Raw genomic sequence first — 16,416 nt, 5'->3', positions numbered from 1 at the left:
GTGTGATTGTCTATTTCCGTCAATCCCGACGAGGCCACACGCTTTGCTAGTCTTCAATATATAGACCGATGGCCACGTGGTTGGACCTAAACTGCCCTAAGGACCAATGACTGTCGTCATATTGTTGGTTTGAACTTGAGGATAATATGACATCCGATAATAGCTGTGAATCCAGGAGTGTCGACTCGGTGTAATATATTCTCGCCTAAAGGTAGTTATCAATTTTACGAGATTGTTATTCCAATTTATTATCTCACATACAAGCCAACGACATTGTGTTTGTATACTGTGGTTATAGATTCAAAAGGCATTTTCGTTCCCTTTAAATCATGATTAGTGTGACAATTAAAGTCGTTGTACACGTTGGCTTGTGTGTAAATCTCAAAGCTAGCCTACTTAGCGTTGCGTTTTTGCCGGTGACACATGCATGTTTTGGTGGGTTTTTTTCCTTCTTTTTTTTCTTTTTTTTTTGTATCTTAATGAGTGCAGTTCGCCGGAGCTGACTTCCGTGTTTAATAATGCTGGTTCTTTTAACAAGGGGGTGATGTTGATAAAGAAGCTATCAAGTACTACGGCGGTTATTAGGGACGGTTAATAACTCCTGAGAGCTTCACACAGTGTGTCCTAGCCGATAGCCCCATTGAACAGATAAACGCAATTTAAAATATCGTCGGCCTCGAGAAAATGATTCTACTATCTTATGCAAGGTCTTCCTGTGAAGGCTGAGAGGTTGATTCTTCGGTGTTGGAAATGTGTTTCATCATATGTTCCCTTTTCTTACAGTGTTCACTGGTCAACCGGTCAACCGGAACCGGATACTGGTCAAACGGAAGTGGAATTACCGGAAATTAAAAGTAAAAAGGCAAATTGTGGACGGGTTTGCTGTCCTAAATGCGGGACCAGAGGACATTGGAATAAGTCCAAAATGATGCGATTGACGGGTCAATGTATTTTGTTTCTAATAATAGCTTCCTGTGGTGGTCTGATCATCAACAACAATTTCGGTTCGGGCGATCAGGCACCAGGAATAGTGGATATAGTTGAGGCAACACAATTACAAGTAAGTATATCCTTACTATCACCTTACTCCAAACAACGTTTTTTATAGGAATTAATTAACTGACGTTGAAGTAAGCTTAAATTCAATATGTTTTATCATAACAAGGGCTGCTTACCAACATTTGATGTATTGAAAAGGGCTTTTGTTCTTTGATTGAAATTGGGAACACTACTGTGTTTCATGTGTGTTGTTTGTTGTTTTGATACGGCGATCCTTGGTTGGCAAGATTCTCGTTGGTCAGTATACAGCATTACGTTTAATATACTTTGTTTTCTTATAATAGATTCTCAAGAGTACTCATCCTGTTGGTACCTTAAACCTTGGCACATAAAATAGCTTTCATAAACATCAAACATTTACAAATTACTGGATCAATCATATCATATGCAGAGTTATAAAATGATGTTTATCGTATTATCGATTTGTAATGGTTGAATGCCACGCCACATATTTAGTGTGAACGCCTTGTATCCATAGGTGAATCGTTTTACAAAGCATAAAGTAGAACCTGATGTAAGAATCCCAGGTTTTTCAGTCCTCTTGGAACAAAAAACGGTTTCCATGCAGAGGTTGTTAAAATAACGTTTTTATAATGATAAAATGGTAGTATTCTTCATGATAATGGTTACTTTTTCTGCGGGTAATAGTGACTGACAGTGGACGGATGTTTTAAAAACAAATGATCATCTATCCTGTGTTTCAAGTGCATGTAAGCAAACGCTTATTTTCAATGGTCCGTAATGTGATTTCTCTACCCTTTCACAAAACAAAAGCTCCCACGTCCAAGAACGCAAGAATGTGCCTCCTCCTTATCTTGGAAACAGACAGGTGGTAAAGTTCGTTTTTGATTTTGTTTTGATAGGTTTCCATGACAGCGGATGGGATTATCATTTCAGTTTAGTTAGTCATCCGGACTGATTAGCGTTCTTTTATCAAGAAGGCGTTTCAGCAACCATGTTTGAACATGCGCGGGACTTTGATAAACATTTTTGTTTCCGTTTTTTTATGAAAGTGATAGACGCTAAACCTGAGACGTTCCCGGGTCATGATGCTGACTTTGTTCGAGTCACTGATGTGGACGCCGAGCATAAATAATTTGTTTTACCAAAAAGAGTTTTAGTTTGATGTGCGTTGTGTATTTTATTTTGATAATGGAATATAACCAAAATGACTATATTGTCAGCATTTCACTTAATAGAAAGTCGGTGTTGTTTTATACGCTGTCCAGTTCTGAATGTGAAAGACTGTCCGTACAAGTGTGATACGTTCAAAGTTGTCAGTGCATACGAGCATGTACTTTTATCCGGAGATACACCTAGATACACGGTTTACAAACTTTGACAAACCTTTACAAAACCGGTTGTTGTGTGTCATTCAAAAAAAGACATGAATGACGTAGGCACTCCCTAATAATCAATCTAATCCTTATATAAATACAGTGTAAACTGAATGGGGGTTCTCTGTCCACCTTTCATGAACGAATAACACCTACAATGTGTTTAAATATCACTCCCAGGACATGTTTACCTGTCGTCTTAAGCGTAGTACAGGACACATCTCCAGATGACGACATTTTTATTCATTTATTGTAGCTGACGAGCTATTTTTCAACCACAGTTGTAATCAAGGCGGGCACGTATGTGGGTGCCTGCTTGATTTGCATACGTGCAGTTAGTGAGTGAGTTTAGATTTACGCCTCATTTTGCAATATTCCAGCAATATCACGGCGGGGCATATCAGAAATGGGAATCACACATTGTACCCATGTGGGGAATTGAACCATTAGGTTTCCACTTGGCTAATGTGTCATGTAAAAATGAAACATATTATATTACATATAGCAAATCTGTGTCATTTCTAGTTAAGAGGCAGGTACACGAGTGGTCCATTAACTGGAATCGTTACCGTCGAAAACTGAATGTCCCGGTTTATCAAATAAAATATGTTGCAACAATAGTTTTTTCCCCTGTATATATGAGTTTAATTGTGCAAGGACATACACATTTATACAGGTCACACTGAACAAACACATACACATTTATACTGATCACACTGAAGAAACATGCACATTTATACTGATCACACTGAACATACACATTTATATTGGTCACACTGAATAAACATATACACATTGATACTGATCACAGTGAACAAACATGCACATGTATACTGATCACACTGAACAAACACATACACATTTATACAGGTCACACTGAACAAACATATACACATTGATACTGATCACAGTGAACAAACATACACATGTATACTGATCACACTGAACAAACACATACACATTTATATTGGTCACACTGAACAAACATATACACATTGATACTGATCACAGTGAACAAACATGCACATTTATACTGATCACACTGAACAAACACATACACATTTATATTGGTCACACTGAACAAACATGTACACATTTATACTGATCACACTGAACAAACATGCACATTTATTCTGATGACACTGAACAAACATATACACATTTATATTGGTCACACTGACCAAACAAAGGCACTTATACTCATAACACTGAACAAACACATACACATTTATACGGATCACACTGAACAAACATACACACTTATACTGATAACACTGAACAAACATACACATTTATACAGATTACACTGAACAAACACATAGACATTTATATTGGTCACACTGAACAAACACATAGACATTTATATTGGTCTCACTGAACAAACATATACACATTTATATTGGTCACACTGACCAAACATAGGCACTTATACTCATAACACTGAACAAACACATACACATTTATACGGATCACACTGAACAAACAGACACACTTATACTGATCACACTGAACAAACACATACGCATTTATATTGGTCACACTGAACAAACATATACACATTTATACTGATTACACTGAACAGACATATACACATTTATACTGATCACACGGAACAAACATACACATTTATACTGATCACACTGAACAAACATACGCATTTACACTGATCACACTGAACAAACATACACATTTATACTGATCACACTGAACAAACACATAAACATTTATACTGATCACACTGACCAAACACATAACCATTTATACTGATCACACTGAACAAACATATACACATTTTTCTGTACCTGCAGGGGAAGCAAATTCATATGGACATTATACAGTCATATTTACGTCTTGCACACACTGTTGACCTTGCACTGTTATGCCGAAAAGTTGAATTTAGAATGGCGTATTTAATAATGAGCTGTCTATGCTATTTCCAAATAGCTCCCGGCATGGAAATGAAGATAAAGTTAAAATGTCAGAGGCATATGAAACCAGTAACGATGTGGGATGACAGTAGTCTTTATGTGGTCCGACATGCAAGGAATGTAACCACACGCAACAGAGGAATGGCCGTGCAAGTCCGCTCATATTGTTGTCTGGCCCGCTACCCTAATGCTTTTTAATGATTGGGCCTATTTGAACTTACTACGGAAGTAATACCCATATGATGATTAAATCTGAAATATTGATATCAGTATTGGTGTAGATGCCGACGTTTTGACACTGCTTGAATACGTACTGCATGGGCTGATCCAAAAGGGGGTGTATCTGCCCATGTACGTGAATTTGGTTAGGGCAGTAAACTATCTTGTGTGTATTAATGTTACTCTTGCTGTTGGTCAAAGTTGATATTGGCCTTCAATCACAGAAACACATCGAATAAAAACCTTCTAACGGATTGTTTTACCGTCAATATATGAATATGTCACGACAGGTCTATACATGCCATACGAAGTACGTAAGAGTAAACAAAGATGTTGTTCCCCAACGTAGAAGAATTTGCAGTTGGAAGCATGTCAAGTTGTAAAACATTCCTGTAGCACGTTTCAAGGTTACACGAAGAAGTTTTATTGCAGGGCCTCGTTAGCCATAGGTGAAAATTAAAAACTCAAAGCCTGCAGAGACTATTTACGCATACCAGAAACTGAATATCACCCTGAAAGTACGTTCAACGGTGGATTCGCAATATCAAAGAAACCGTAACCTAAGGCCGGGTATTTCCTTACGTTTCTGATCAAATAATGACGTTGTATCTCTCCGCTATTTTTTACACATTCTGCTTAGCGAAGAATCTATACCAAGGTAAAATGCTGTATTTTTAGCACACCAGTATAACGATTCTAGGCATCCCAAGACCAAAGCCGCCAGTTGTTCCAAGAGTAAATTCAGCATCGAATTCTGCTAGAGTAAACACTGACTTAGCCTCAGTGATCCGAAAATACCTGTGTGCGGGGGCGAGGGGTGTTTCCGGTAGCTCATGAAGACAGTTGGTTGAACTGTAAACTTAGTATACTATGTCAGGCTGCAAGCTAGAGTGCATATTGATGTTAGGGGGAAATATCCTTTTCCCTGATATATGGCCACGGAAAGCTCTCCTTATCACTGGGTAATTATTTGCATTGCTGATAATCAAGTAATAAGCACATTTATGAACCAGGAAGTGCCATAAATACAACCTGATATGGGGGTTGGCGGGTTGAAATAAATTTGGTAAATTAATAAATTCGAAAACAAATTGGAACATTATACAATTATAGATTGTTGATGAAGTCAATACCTGTTTTCATGGATCCGCGAAAAGCAATACTGACCGAGGGCAAAGAGCGAGATCAATATTGCATTCCGGTGGTCCATAAAAACAGGTATTGGCCGACTTCGCCAGGCTGTAATTGTTTTATTTATTATGTAATTGCCAAAAAAACTTCTAAGAACCAAAACATAACCATGCAGTCAAGAAAAGTAATTTTATTTTCACTACAAACTAATAACGTTATGTCAGTACCACTGTGATATGTTCTGTCCTGTTCTGTCCGCGTAATGCTAATTTTTGGACATTGCTATTTTTATTTTATTTGAATTTTGTTGTTCTTGTTGTTTACTGACCTGACGGATAAAGTATACACCTGCAAATCTAAAGGACATGCAAATTTCAACAATGCATCCTCAAAATTACTTGTTCTATGCTCATAATCCTAGCGAACATAAGCATTACTTTTTTTGTAAGATGATTATCGCTCCCCTTGGAGGCGTTCGTATCATATCAAAAGAAGTGATGTGTCACCGACACAGAAAGACCTGTCTCGAATATCTTACGAAAAGATTCCTTTGGACGTAAAAGGCAAAAGTAGAGGTTGGATTGACTGCACCACCCAAGCCTAATAGACATAGTTGAGTGCACCTTTAACTTTTCAACAGTAGCATTTGTCTGCTGGTTTGCACGGTCATTGTATCCGTGGTTATGTAATTATAATATGTGAGATGCTCCAGGAACAAAAACACGAAACAGCTTACACAGCTTAACTTACAATGTGCCCGGAAAAGAGATTTTCCTTGTAAATGAACTTTATTTTACCACCAGGGGGAGATAAGATATGCGTGTTGCTATAGAAACACACGTGAAACAGACAGTAAGGCAGACTTCACGATAATACTTGACTAAACGTTTATTTTCGGTATTTCCCTCTGCGGACGAGGCAATCAAATACGAATCTTGCCTGGGGTACATAGACCAAGCTAGGCAACTGAATTTCGTATAACTTGGTTCAACAGAGACATGTGCAGGAAACGCCGATTACTGACTCCGACTACAGCCTAACTCAATATCAGCACTATTCTGATAAAGGAATTCAAACTGCAGATCCTCATTTCTTCTGTCTGTTGTCTGATGCAGAACTGCGTATTTAATCTAAAATCTAAGGATTCACACGTTAGGTAAAAGTAAAAAGCTGTATTGCTCTTCATAATATCAACTCGAGCTCGGCTGTGTCATGTATAAACTGATACGCAAACCGCGTGTAGATGGGTCTGAGCCAAGAAGTCACTTAACGGGATCGCATGTATTACGTACAACTCTAAACATAGATTATTATCAAGTTTTGGGGCAAAGATTGAATTCCAAATTAAGCATCTGCTTAAATAGATCAACGTGTAAAAAGTATAAAAAATTCAATTCAATTCAATTCGAATTACTCGAGTATTTTCAATTTCAAAAGTTCGAAAAGAAACAGCTTGGAAGACAAAATAATATGTCTCATAGATATGAAATTCTCTTACAGCGTCTAAAACGTATGTGTTTTCAACCGTCACAACGTTCCCCGTGTCTCCAAATATCCTCAACTCATAAGTATTAATGTCCACCATTCCTAATGTCGTAGAGAATGAATCATGTAAACGACGGATGCAAAAAGTAATGAATTCTAGTGTTTTTTTCCATAAATGAAACTTTATGATAAACGAGACCCTTCATAACTTATCCCCTAATGTTGAGCTTAGAAGTGAAACATTGCTAACAGTCCTGTAAGACAGTGTATTACCACACGTCTCAACAATACGGCGGAGGGCGTTGACAAATTACGAAAACACAGGGTTATGCCAGGGTTGGTTATTTGCTTCATAGCTTTTCATACATATCAATCATATTCAATGAAAAAAATAAGCATCTGACGTGAACATTTACTTTCTGGTGTCTTTACAACAATCCTTTCATCCGTGATTTGTAAACAACCAATGAGGTTCTCAAGACAAGGGTTTTCTTCACCATCACCTATATACATTCCAGGCATATTATGTATTGAATGACAGAACACTCGTACAATGAATTCCTTCACAAATAGTTTTACTTTGTGACGCACATATACACACTTAAACTGCTCTATGGACGTGCTTCCTCATTGCCACGTGTTATTATATGTACATAATTAACATTGCCATATCCTGCCGCACCCTCGTCTCTGATTGGTCGAACCTCCAACACACCCCCATGGCATAAAGTAAGCATAGGTGAATACATCCTTTATCACTTTCTGCGCTGTTATTATCATACCAAAGATGATATGTAAATGCCAAAATGTCATTAAGTGTACGAACACCTGGTGTTTCCTACTTTAAGTCCGGATAATCATTCTCTTAACGTCCGGATAACCATTCTCTTAGCTCTGTCTCGAGATGTTCCTTTTCGCCCGACTGTCTGCCGATCATATCGCAAGTGTAATCACTGAAGCATGTTGGTACGTTACGGGCTAGAACAGTTGCGTCATGTTCTCAAGGACTATTCTTTTTTACCAATAGCAGAGTGTATGAGCAAGATTTAGCAACTACACGTGGCGAAAGTATGCAAAAAAGTATCTTAATATGATTCGTAAAGAAAATACGTTTTTTAAATTCTTTACAAGCATAATGCTTGGTCTTGCATTTCACGTATCTCAAATGCTCCCTCAGTTCATGTTCTTGCTAAAATAGAAATTTACTTAGTGTGATCTTTATCAGCATGTCGCAACTCTATTCGTTACATGTTATGCATGGAATTGTACACTGATAAGTAATCTCGTTGAAGGATAAAAAGTAAATGATGTGTGTGTTACATGTTTGAATACATATCTGTGAACATTGAATTATTTGTGACGTTTGTTGTTGTTCATCCGTGAGATCACAGGAAACCAAAAGTGTGACACTTTACGACCATAATATCCTTCCTATTATAAGGTTGTTTGTGAATCGACGTTTGTGTATGTTTCCGACAAACAAAAGGTCATAATTGGAATTCAGACCGGATTCGAACCTGTAACCATGGCGAACTTATAAGTGAGTGAGTGAGTGAGTATAGTTTTACGACGCACTCAGCAATATTCAAGCCATATGTCGGTGGTCTGTAAATAATCGAATCTGGACTAGACAATCCAGTGATCAACAGCATGAGTATCGATCTGCGCAATTGGGAACCGATGACATGTGTCAACGAAGTCAGCAAGACTGACCTCCCGATCCCGTTAGTCGTCTTTTACGACAAGCATAGTCGCCTTTTATGGAAAGTATGGTTTGCTGAAGACCTATTCTACCCCGGATCTTAACGGGTAGCGACCTGTGCTTGTTACTACCCTGGAACACCATGCGACGGTTACAAATATTCCTGATGTATGTGTACCATTAGTCTCTGGACAAACCTGTGACCGTAATCATGAGCAGCGTGCCATGTGATCGGAGCAAGGTGATAGGAAATATTCCGGTCCTAATTACCTTATTCTGTCTGTCGGCTACTCTGATAATCATGTAAGCCGAGGCCCCTTTCTCGAACTAATGTAACAGCAAAGGCAGCTTGCATCACATTCTTTTTCCTTACACTAAATATACAAGGGGCTATTCGCTTCGCTGGGTTAAGTTCAAAACGAAGAATCTGCCGTAACAATTACATGTGACATGCCGAAGCTCACACAACGCATGTAAACTGCGACACAGGTATTTCATTCTTCACGGGATATCTACAGTTGAACTATATATGGAATGTGTCAAGAGTCGACGGCATGTGGTCCTGCATGTGCCTAGCTGAACGCGTCATAACGCTACTCCCCATCTTCCGTCAGTAACGTCACAGGGTGTGTGACAGGTCGGGGTGACCCTTTTCCTCAAACAAGTCACCTTGCCAAAGGACAGATGTGACATGAATACGTCTTGCTTATATTTACATGTTAAATGTATGTTATGGAACTGATACGCCCGGCCTATATAAGAACATAATTTTGTAGCACAAATAAACCCATTTAAATTGAAAAGGAGAATTGGGAGGAATAACATGGGAAAATGTGGACAAGCGTCTTTTAAGGTTTTATTATTGTAGGGAGGTCGAGGCATAATGGAAATAATGTGTACCGTGGACTGTGAGACAGATATGTACGTGATAGTGTTTTAGGACTGGTACTTTAGGTCTATATAATCATGATAAATGTTGGGGTGTTACTGGGCGAGTGATAAGTTGTGTTACCGATGCGTCATGCCTATATATTCATGGTAGTGTAGACATGCTATTGTATTATTGGTACGTCAGGCCTGGTACGTAAGGGCTACATACACATGATGATAGTACAACAGGCCTATATTTACATGATGAATGTAGGCACTGTTGTAGGACTGGTTCGTTAGGCCTACATTTTCATGGTGAATGTAGGTATGGTATTTTGGGGCTGGTACGTTAGGGCTACATGTTCATGATGAATGTAGGCATGCTATTGTGGTATTGGCACGTCAGGCCTACATGTACATTGTAATGTAGGTATGATATTGTGGGACCTGTACAGGAATGGAAGGGAGTGGTTCACAAGTCCATGCCATTCAAAAGTGTACCGCACACACAAGATCCTAAAGAATAGTTTTTGCAAAGATACAATATATGTAGTCCACGTGTATGTGGGTGGCAGATACTCTGTTTCTCACTTCCCAATGAATGTCAATATGACCCAGTAAATTAGCCCAAGATACCACAACCTTCCATTGCCGTGAGCCTTGTAAATGATAACCCCTCACAAGAAATATAAATACATCATGGCGTTTATTTCTGTCTCAGTCTGAATGGCAAAAATCAGCCCCGGGAGTATTTGTTATTTATCTTTCTCCAGAAAGCATCCCTTTCAGACGTAACCCCAAGTTCTTCAGCTTTTTGCTTTTGTCGTAAGTGGCATTTCTGCTGTTGCATGGTCCTAATTCCGGCAAGAGAATGCCGTAAAAATGTCGCTAATATAAATCGCTACCGACTGTTCCAGGATGTGACAGTATAACAAATTGACATGTTAGCAGGTATCAGGAAGGAACCCCATGTCACTTTCCAGGAGATATACATAGAATTCATTGCAACACCACTCGACATGTTGTTACATTTGGCATCTCCTTTGCTGATTGACTTTACAAGGACTTTTTGATCTTGTTATTTTCTAAGTGAAACATATTTAGTTCCCCTACTGCCCAAATGCATGTGTTTAAGAATTGGTCAGCTGAATGTATTATTGTCAGGGCTATCATGTTCTAGTTTGACTGCTGTCAGGTGTTCCTTGAACTTTAATAATTGCTTTCACTTGCTTGTCCGTTTATAAGGGCCAACGTTATTCATTACTTTCTGTAAACATACGCCAAACGTACTTAAATACATTAGGGTACTTTGGATAGTAATTATGATAGCATGAAAGGTTATTGCGAACATAACATAAAGCATAAAGTTTTCGGTGTTCGTAACAGTGGTTGTCCCCACACTGACTCACTCAGCCAATCGAAAACACTCACTCTCAAGAAATTGATCTTTAACCATGGTGTGTAGTGATCATGTAGCAATACTCAAGCAAATCTGATCAAGTTTCTATTCATTTTCAGGGAGTCCACCTACAACCAGTGCCTTTAAATGAATTAAAAAGACAATTACAGCATACAAAAAATTACTATGACTTTTTACGAATATTCCTGAATAAGAAAGATTTATCGAATGAGTTGATAGATGAAATAGTGAACGCCCGGACTATACAGAAATTCCTGGGAGCGGAGAAAAAGAGTAGAGATTACAACGAGGACTATGATGACGAGGAATGGGTTGTGGATGAAGAGGACATGCATATGGATGAAGAGCAGGACCGACTGGATGAAGGTACACATTATCTACCGTCTAATAGGGTTCCTTAGAAGGTTGCTGTTGGAGGGAATGTTCGCTCATTTAGATACTAGCATCATGAATTGGAACTTTAAAGAAACGTTTTAAATGTACAGATAGTTGGAATATTGTCGAGTGCGGTGGGAAATTAAACTCACTCGCTCCTATTTTGTCTTGATTGTCGAGAGTACCTTATCTTCAGTATTTCGAAATCTGTATGCTAATCTGCAAATCCTGGTTAATTTTTAGCTAAATTGGGGGAAACAATTATGTCCCGAAGAACCTACTCCATCGTGCCATACGTCCTGACATCTCTTGATTCTGTCGCCCACATATATCCGTAGAAACCCATGCTTGTCGTAAGAGTCGACTTATTGGATCAGGTGGTCAGGCTTGTTGATTTGGTTGACATATGACATGGTATCCAATTGCATAGATCGAACCAACCACCATATAGCTTGGATTATTGTTAGACAACAAACCAACCATCCAACCAAATCTAGAAACAAGGTGTGTATGGCAACAGTGTTGAACCATTCCTCAGTACATAAGCACCATGTCCATGCCCGAATGGACAGAGTATTAGAACCTGATGGTGGATAGTCGGGTGCTCGAATTCCTGGTCCAATTGCTTTATTTGTACTTTAAGAATAAAATAAGAACGTGTCGATATAGAATATATTTCTTCATTCCAGAACTTTCGGACGCCATGTATCATATTGAGGAAATGCACAACAGCCCTCTCGGGGAGTGTAAGACGCCGCAGCCAGAGATTGTCAACGTTATCGACGAGGAAAACAGACACCGTGTCTACTTCCCACAATGCACAGTCGTACATCGCTGCAAGAACGTCACCGGGTGTTGTGGCGCGACGAACAGGGAATGTGGGCCTATCACCATAGAAGTCATCGAAAAATCCTTCATTGTAAGTCAGACCTCTTTCTGCCTAACTACGCTGGGCCTAGATTATCGAAGTTTCTTAGCACTAAGTCAGTCGTATGTTACTGTATGGCAAATACATCTATCTTGGCGCTAACAGAGCTTCGAAAATCTAGACCCAGGACCCCGTTTCAGAAAGCTGTCGCAGCGCTACTACAGTCGTAGGTCTGTTAAAATATGGGAGCTACGATCATCCTAGCACTACGACCATCTTGTAGAACGGGATCCAGTTACTCTTCACGGGGGACCGGGTGGTCAGTTTGTCTATATCGTGTCTGTTTTGCGTACCAGAAAACCGTGGTCGATAGTTCAAATCCCAGGTTCGACCTAGTCATGCTACTAGGGGCTTCACCAAACTGATAAAGTCTAGGACCTGTTTGGACTTTCCAATTCCCATCTGACGATAGAGAGAATAACTGTTACTGTCTCCTGTCTCATATGAAGTTACGTTCACCACTTTTAATTTACGACCTTTGTGTCAAATTACACACGGAGGGTCCTTAACTGTATCGATGGATCTAGAAACGGCAGCTTAATGAACAGAATGATATCTGTAGCTGATGATATTTTAGGAGAAAGGAAATTACGCAAAGGAATAACAGTTTTGATTGAATTGTATTTCCTTGTTACAGTATCAATTTACAGCTCAGTTTGACAACTGCACGAGTGCACAAGTGAATTGCAACAGGAAAATATATATTCATATCCAGATGAAACGTTTAAAATATAGTTATTTTGTATGATCCAATCAGCCTCCCTTTTGTCTAATTAATATACAAAAATGCATGTTACGATTTTTCTTAACGACAGGTCGTACAGCTGATTGGTGACAATACACTTCCCGACAAAAATATGGTGGAAAAGAAGAGGTTTATTAACCATACAGAATGCGCCTGTAAGGAAAAACAAGGCCTACCTAAGTATGTATCAGTCTAGCAGTTGACGCGACAGTGAGTGAGTGAGTGAGTGAGTGAGTGAATAGTGTTTTGCACAGCATTTAGCAATATCTCAGCAATATCACGGCGATTTATATCAGGAATGCGCTTCACACGTTGTACCCACGTGGTTGAAGTGACAGAATGGTGGTCAGGTGTGGTAAATTATTTGGTTGTATGTCACCGCACCCTAGCTGCATTGGTCGGTGTTCATAACATCAGTCACTTGATGGCCGGGGGTAAATGAAAGCTTCTTCTTGTCACTGTCGAAGCGTGACTAGAACATTCCGAGTGTGGCCTTAAGAAGTTAACGCTTCAGCAATATTCCAGCAGCGAGGAACACAGGACATGGGTTTCACACATTGTGGGGAATCGAACTCTAGTCTTCGGCGTGACGAGAGAACGCTTTAACCACTAGACTACACCACCACCTCGCCAAAATTGGAAATATGCTGAACATGCTGGCGCAATAACAAAAACATATAATCATGTTTTCAAGCAGCTGAAGTCCATCTTGGGGTTCACCGGAGACATTCCGAACCCGAGTAACGGTACTGTTGTGAATCGTCACCCATGCCAAAATACACAGAACAAAATCACTTATAACCAAATACAAAAACAGAATTTCTGCTTAAAGATATTTTTGTATCTGCGAATGTGACAGAACATATCTTCATATGTATATTTTTTACATTCCTATTTCAGTTGTGACAGATTCAAGTGCCCATTTCCTTTCATGATGATGCGCCGAGGCGTTCAGTGCGCATGTGACTGTGAGCAATCAGCCGATGAAAACAACTACGTGTGTCAGAGTGTTAAAGATGGCTTGATACCGCTCCAAGAAAGAGACTTGGCGTAAGCATCATAAGTAATTAGCAGACATTCGTCTTATTTAATGGTCGCTGAGTAATATTAGTCACCAGGAGAGACTGGCGTCAAAATCCAAGCGTTAAATCAATCTAAATTTTCAAGAATCATTGCTAAATTAGGTGTCTTAAAAGTTTATAGCATCTTTACCATATTTGAAAGAGGTGACTTACGGGATAGGGTGGTCAGGCTCGCTGATTGGGTTGACACACTTTCTCAGCTGCGTAGACATACGCTCATGCTGTTGATCACAGAATTGTCTGGCCCAGAATCGATTATTTACAGAACATTGTCATATAGTTGGACTATAACTGAGTGCGGCATTAAACAAACCACCCAAGCAAATTTACCATCTTTGTAACTTTTTTTATTATAAATTTATCCAAGAACCAAACATAAAAAAATGAAGTTACAAAAGAAAAAGAAATAGAAAAAAGACACCACTCTTTCATAAAAGTGTTTTGTGTTCTTACTAAAATTCTAATTATGAAATTTATTTTCAGGTGTATTAAAGCGAAAACCTGTCTAAAACCAGTTTGCACACATGGTACTTTACACGTGCAATCAGGTCACTGTCCGGCGATTCAAAATGATGGCCTTGGGTCTCCATTCGATGTTCCGATAGAGCGACAGACAGATCGACATGTTCGACACTTACGACACAAGAAAGGGAGAAACAAGGACAAAAGGCTTAGGAAAGGTCAAGAAAAAGCTGGGAAATAGTCATAATGTGTTGTCATGGTAATCTGTAACCATGGAAGCAATCTCTACCTCTCCCTCCACCCTGGACCTTATACGTAATCAGCGACACGTAACCGACGTGACCTTCAACCTGATTTGTCACGTGACAGGAAACAAGCGCAGAGATATTTGTATCATAGATATATATGACGTCATCGCACGCCAAACATAACGTGCACACTCCCAAGCTCCATACACCAACCTATCTATACAGTACACAAGACAAAGGGAGGCATCTGTATATACGTGTATATGAAATCTGCTGTATAAAAAGAGCTGTGACGAATTCAGGACAATGTGAATGACTCGCCAGACTGTCGTACAGGAAGATTACCTTGGATTTCAAATGCAATTTTCGTTCTTACACATCTGCAAATGCTGCTGCGTTGACGTTATTAATGTCATTTCATGGAAGTGCCATACAACACTGTCAGCTGTGATGACGGTCATACATCGAAATATACTCTCTACAATAAGAAACGCATAGGTGGTGCCACTATTTCGTGGATGGATAGCAGTCCCTGTTGCACAGCAACAGTTGAGTTGGTATTGCGCCACATCGTTATTATTCCGACCATGCCCTGACGTTAACAAGTCCTCTTTCATAAACATTTTAAGTACAAATTCCAAATGAGTTTTTCAAAAGCACATATATTCATTTAACATTCTAAAACAGAAAATGTCATAGCACCAAACTCAAGAGCAAGCAATTCCTCATAACTATAGAGTTCGTTTTAACTGATCAGATCCACAAAATGGTTTCTTGAAGTTGATAGAGATTGATATCGACGATCTTAACATTTGCATGTAATCTTGGGAACTGAAATAAAAGCGGTTTTCACGTGCAAATCATGCATTTTGGCAGTTGTTTTCGCAAATATGCCAACGAAACGATTTTGAAAACTGGTCATGCGAAAAATGATAATGCGAAAAATAACGCTACTGTATGACTTCTAGAAGGCAAATAACAAATGTTACTCGCAATTTTACATTTGGGGGCAAAATAGTATACGTCTTATGCAAGCGTTGGCAATAATAAGACTGAGGTAGCCTCCAGTCACTCACAGTTGAAAAATCGAACGAGTTCACAAAATGAATCACTTGAAAACCACATATGCGTTTCTTTTACGCGTGAGTATTCGTAGGACATTAAAATGGCGCCGTTACGATGACGATGGTGTCTGTGATGTATAGATATTATATTTATTGAATATATTTTCTCAGTTTAACGATGGAGAGCGTATGAATGTTGAGTGATGTGTGAAATTAACCGCAACAGGAGCGACAACATGACACCGGAACAGCAGCATTCTGGTATATTGCATTTATGAACATTTTATGTGGTGCTGACAAACTCTTGTAAACTTATTCTTGTTGTTGTCAATAAAATAAAATTAATCCTAACAAAGTATTA

General features: G+C 39.0%; 1 protein-coding gene across 4 annotated transcripts in view; it reads left to right on the top strand.

Annotated features, from left to right (window-relative positions):
• LOC137274209 (uncharacterized) overlaps positions 1–16,416 on the top strand; it is a 138,574-nt gene extending 122,158 nt beyond the window's left edge. For 3 of the 4 annotated variants that reach the window (XM_067807268.1, XM_067807266.1, XM_067807267.1), the window contains exons 4-9: positions 784–1,060; positions 11,250–11,517; positions 12,216–12,445; positions 13,270–13,379; positions 14,100–14,249; positions 14,765–16,414. In XM_067807268.1, the coding sequence (XP_067663369.1) occupies positions 784–1,060; positions 11,250–11,517; positions 12,216–12,445; positions 13,270–13,379; positions 14,100–14,249; positions 14,765–14,984 (1,255 nt within the window). In that variant the 3' untranslated portion in view covers positions 14,985–16,414. Of the gene's footprint in view, positions 1–783; positions 1,061–11,249; positions 11,518–12,215; positions 12,446–13,269; positions 13,380–14,099; positions 14,250–14,764 lie in introns of all 4 variants that reach the window. The other variant, XM_067807269.1, reaches the window with a different exon arrangement.

The sequence above is a fragment of the Haliotis asinina genome, chromosome 2, assembly GCF_037392515.1.
Source record: "Haliotis asinina isolate JCU_RB_2024 chromosome 2, JCU_Hal_asi_v2, whole genome shotgun sequence".
NCBI lineage: Eukaryota > Metazoa > Mollusca > Gastropoda > Lepetellida > Haliotidae > Haliotis > Haliotis asinina.
This window is presented reverse-complemented; position numbering and strand designations above follow the sequence as displayed.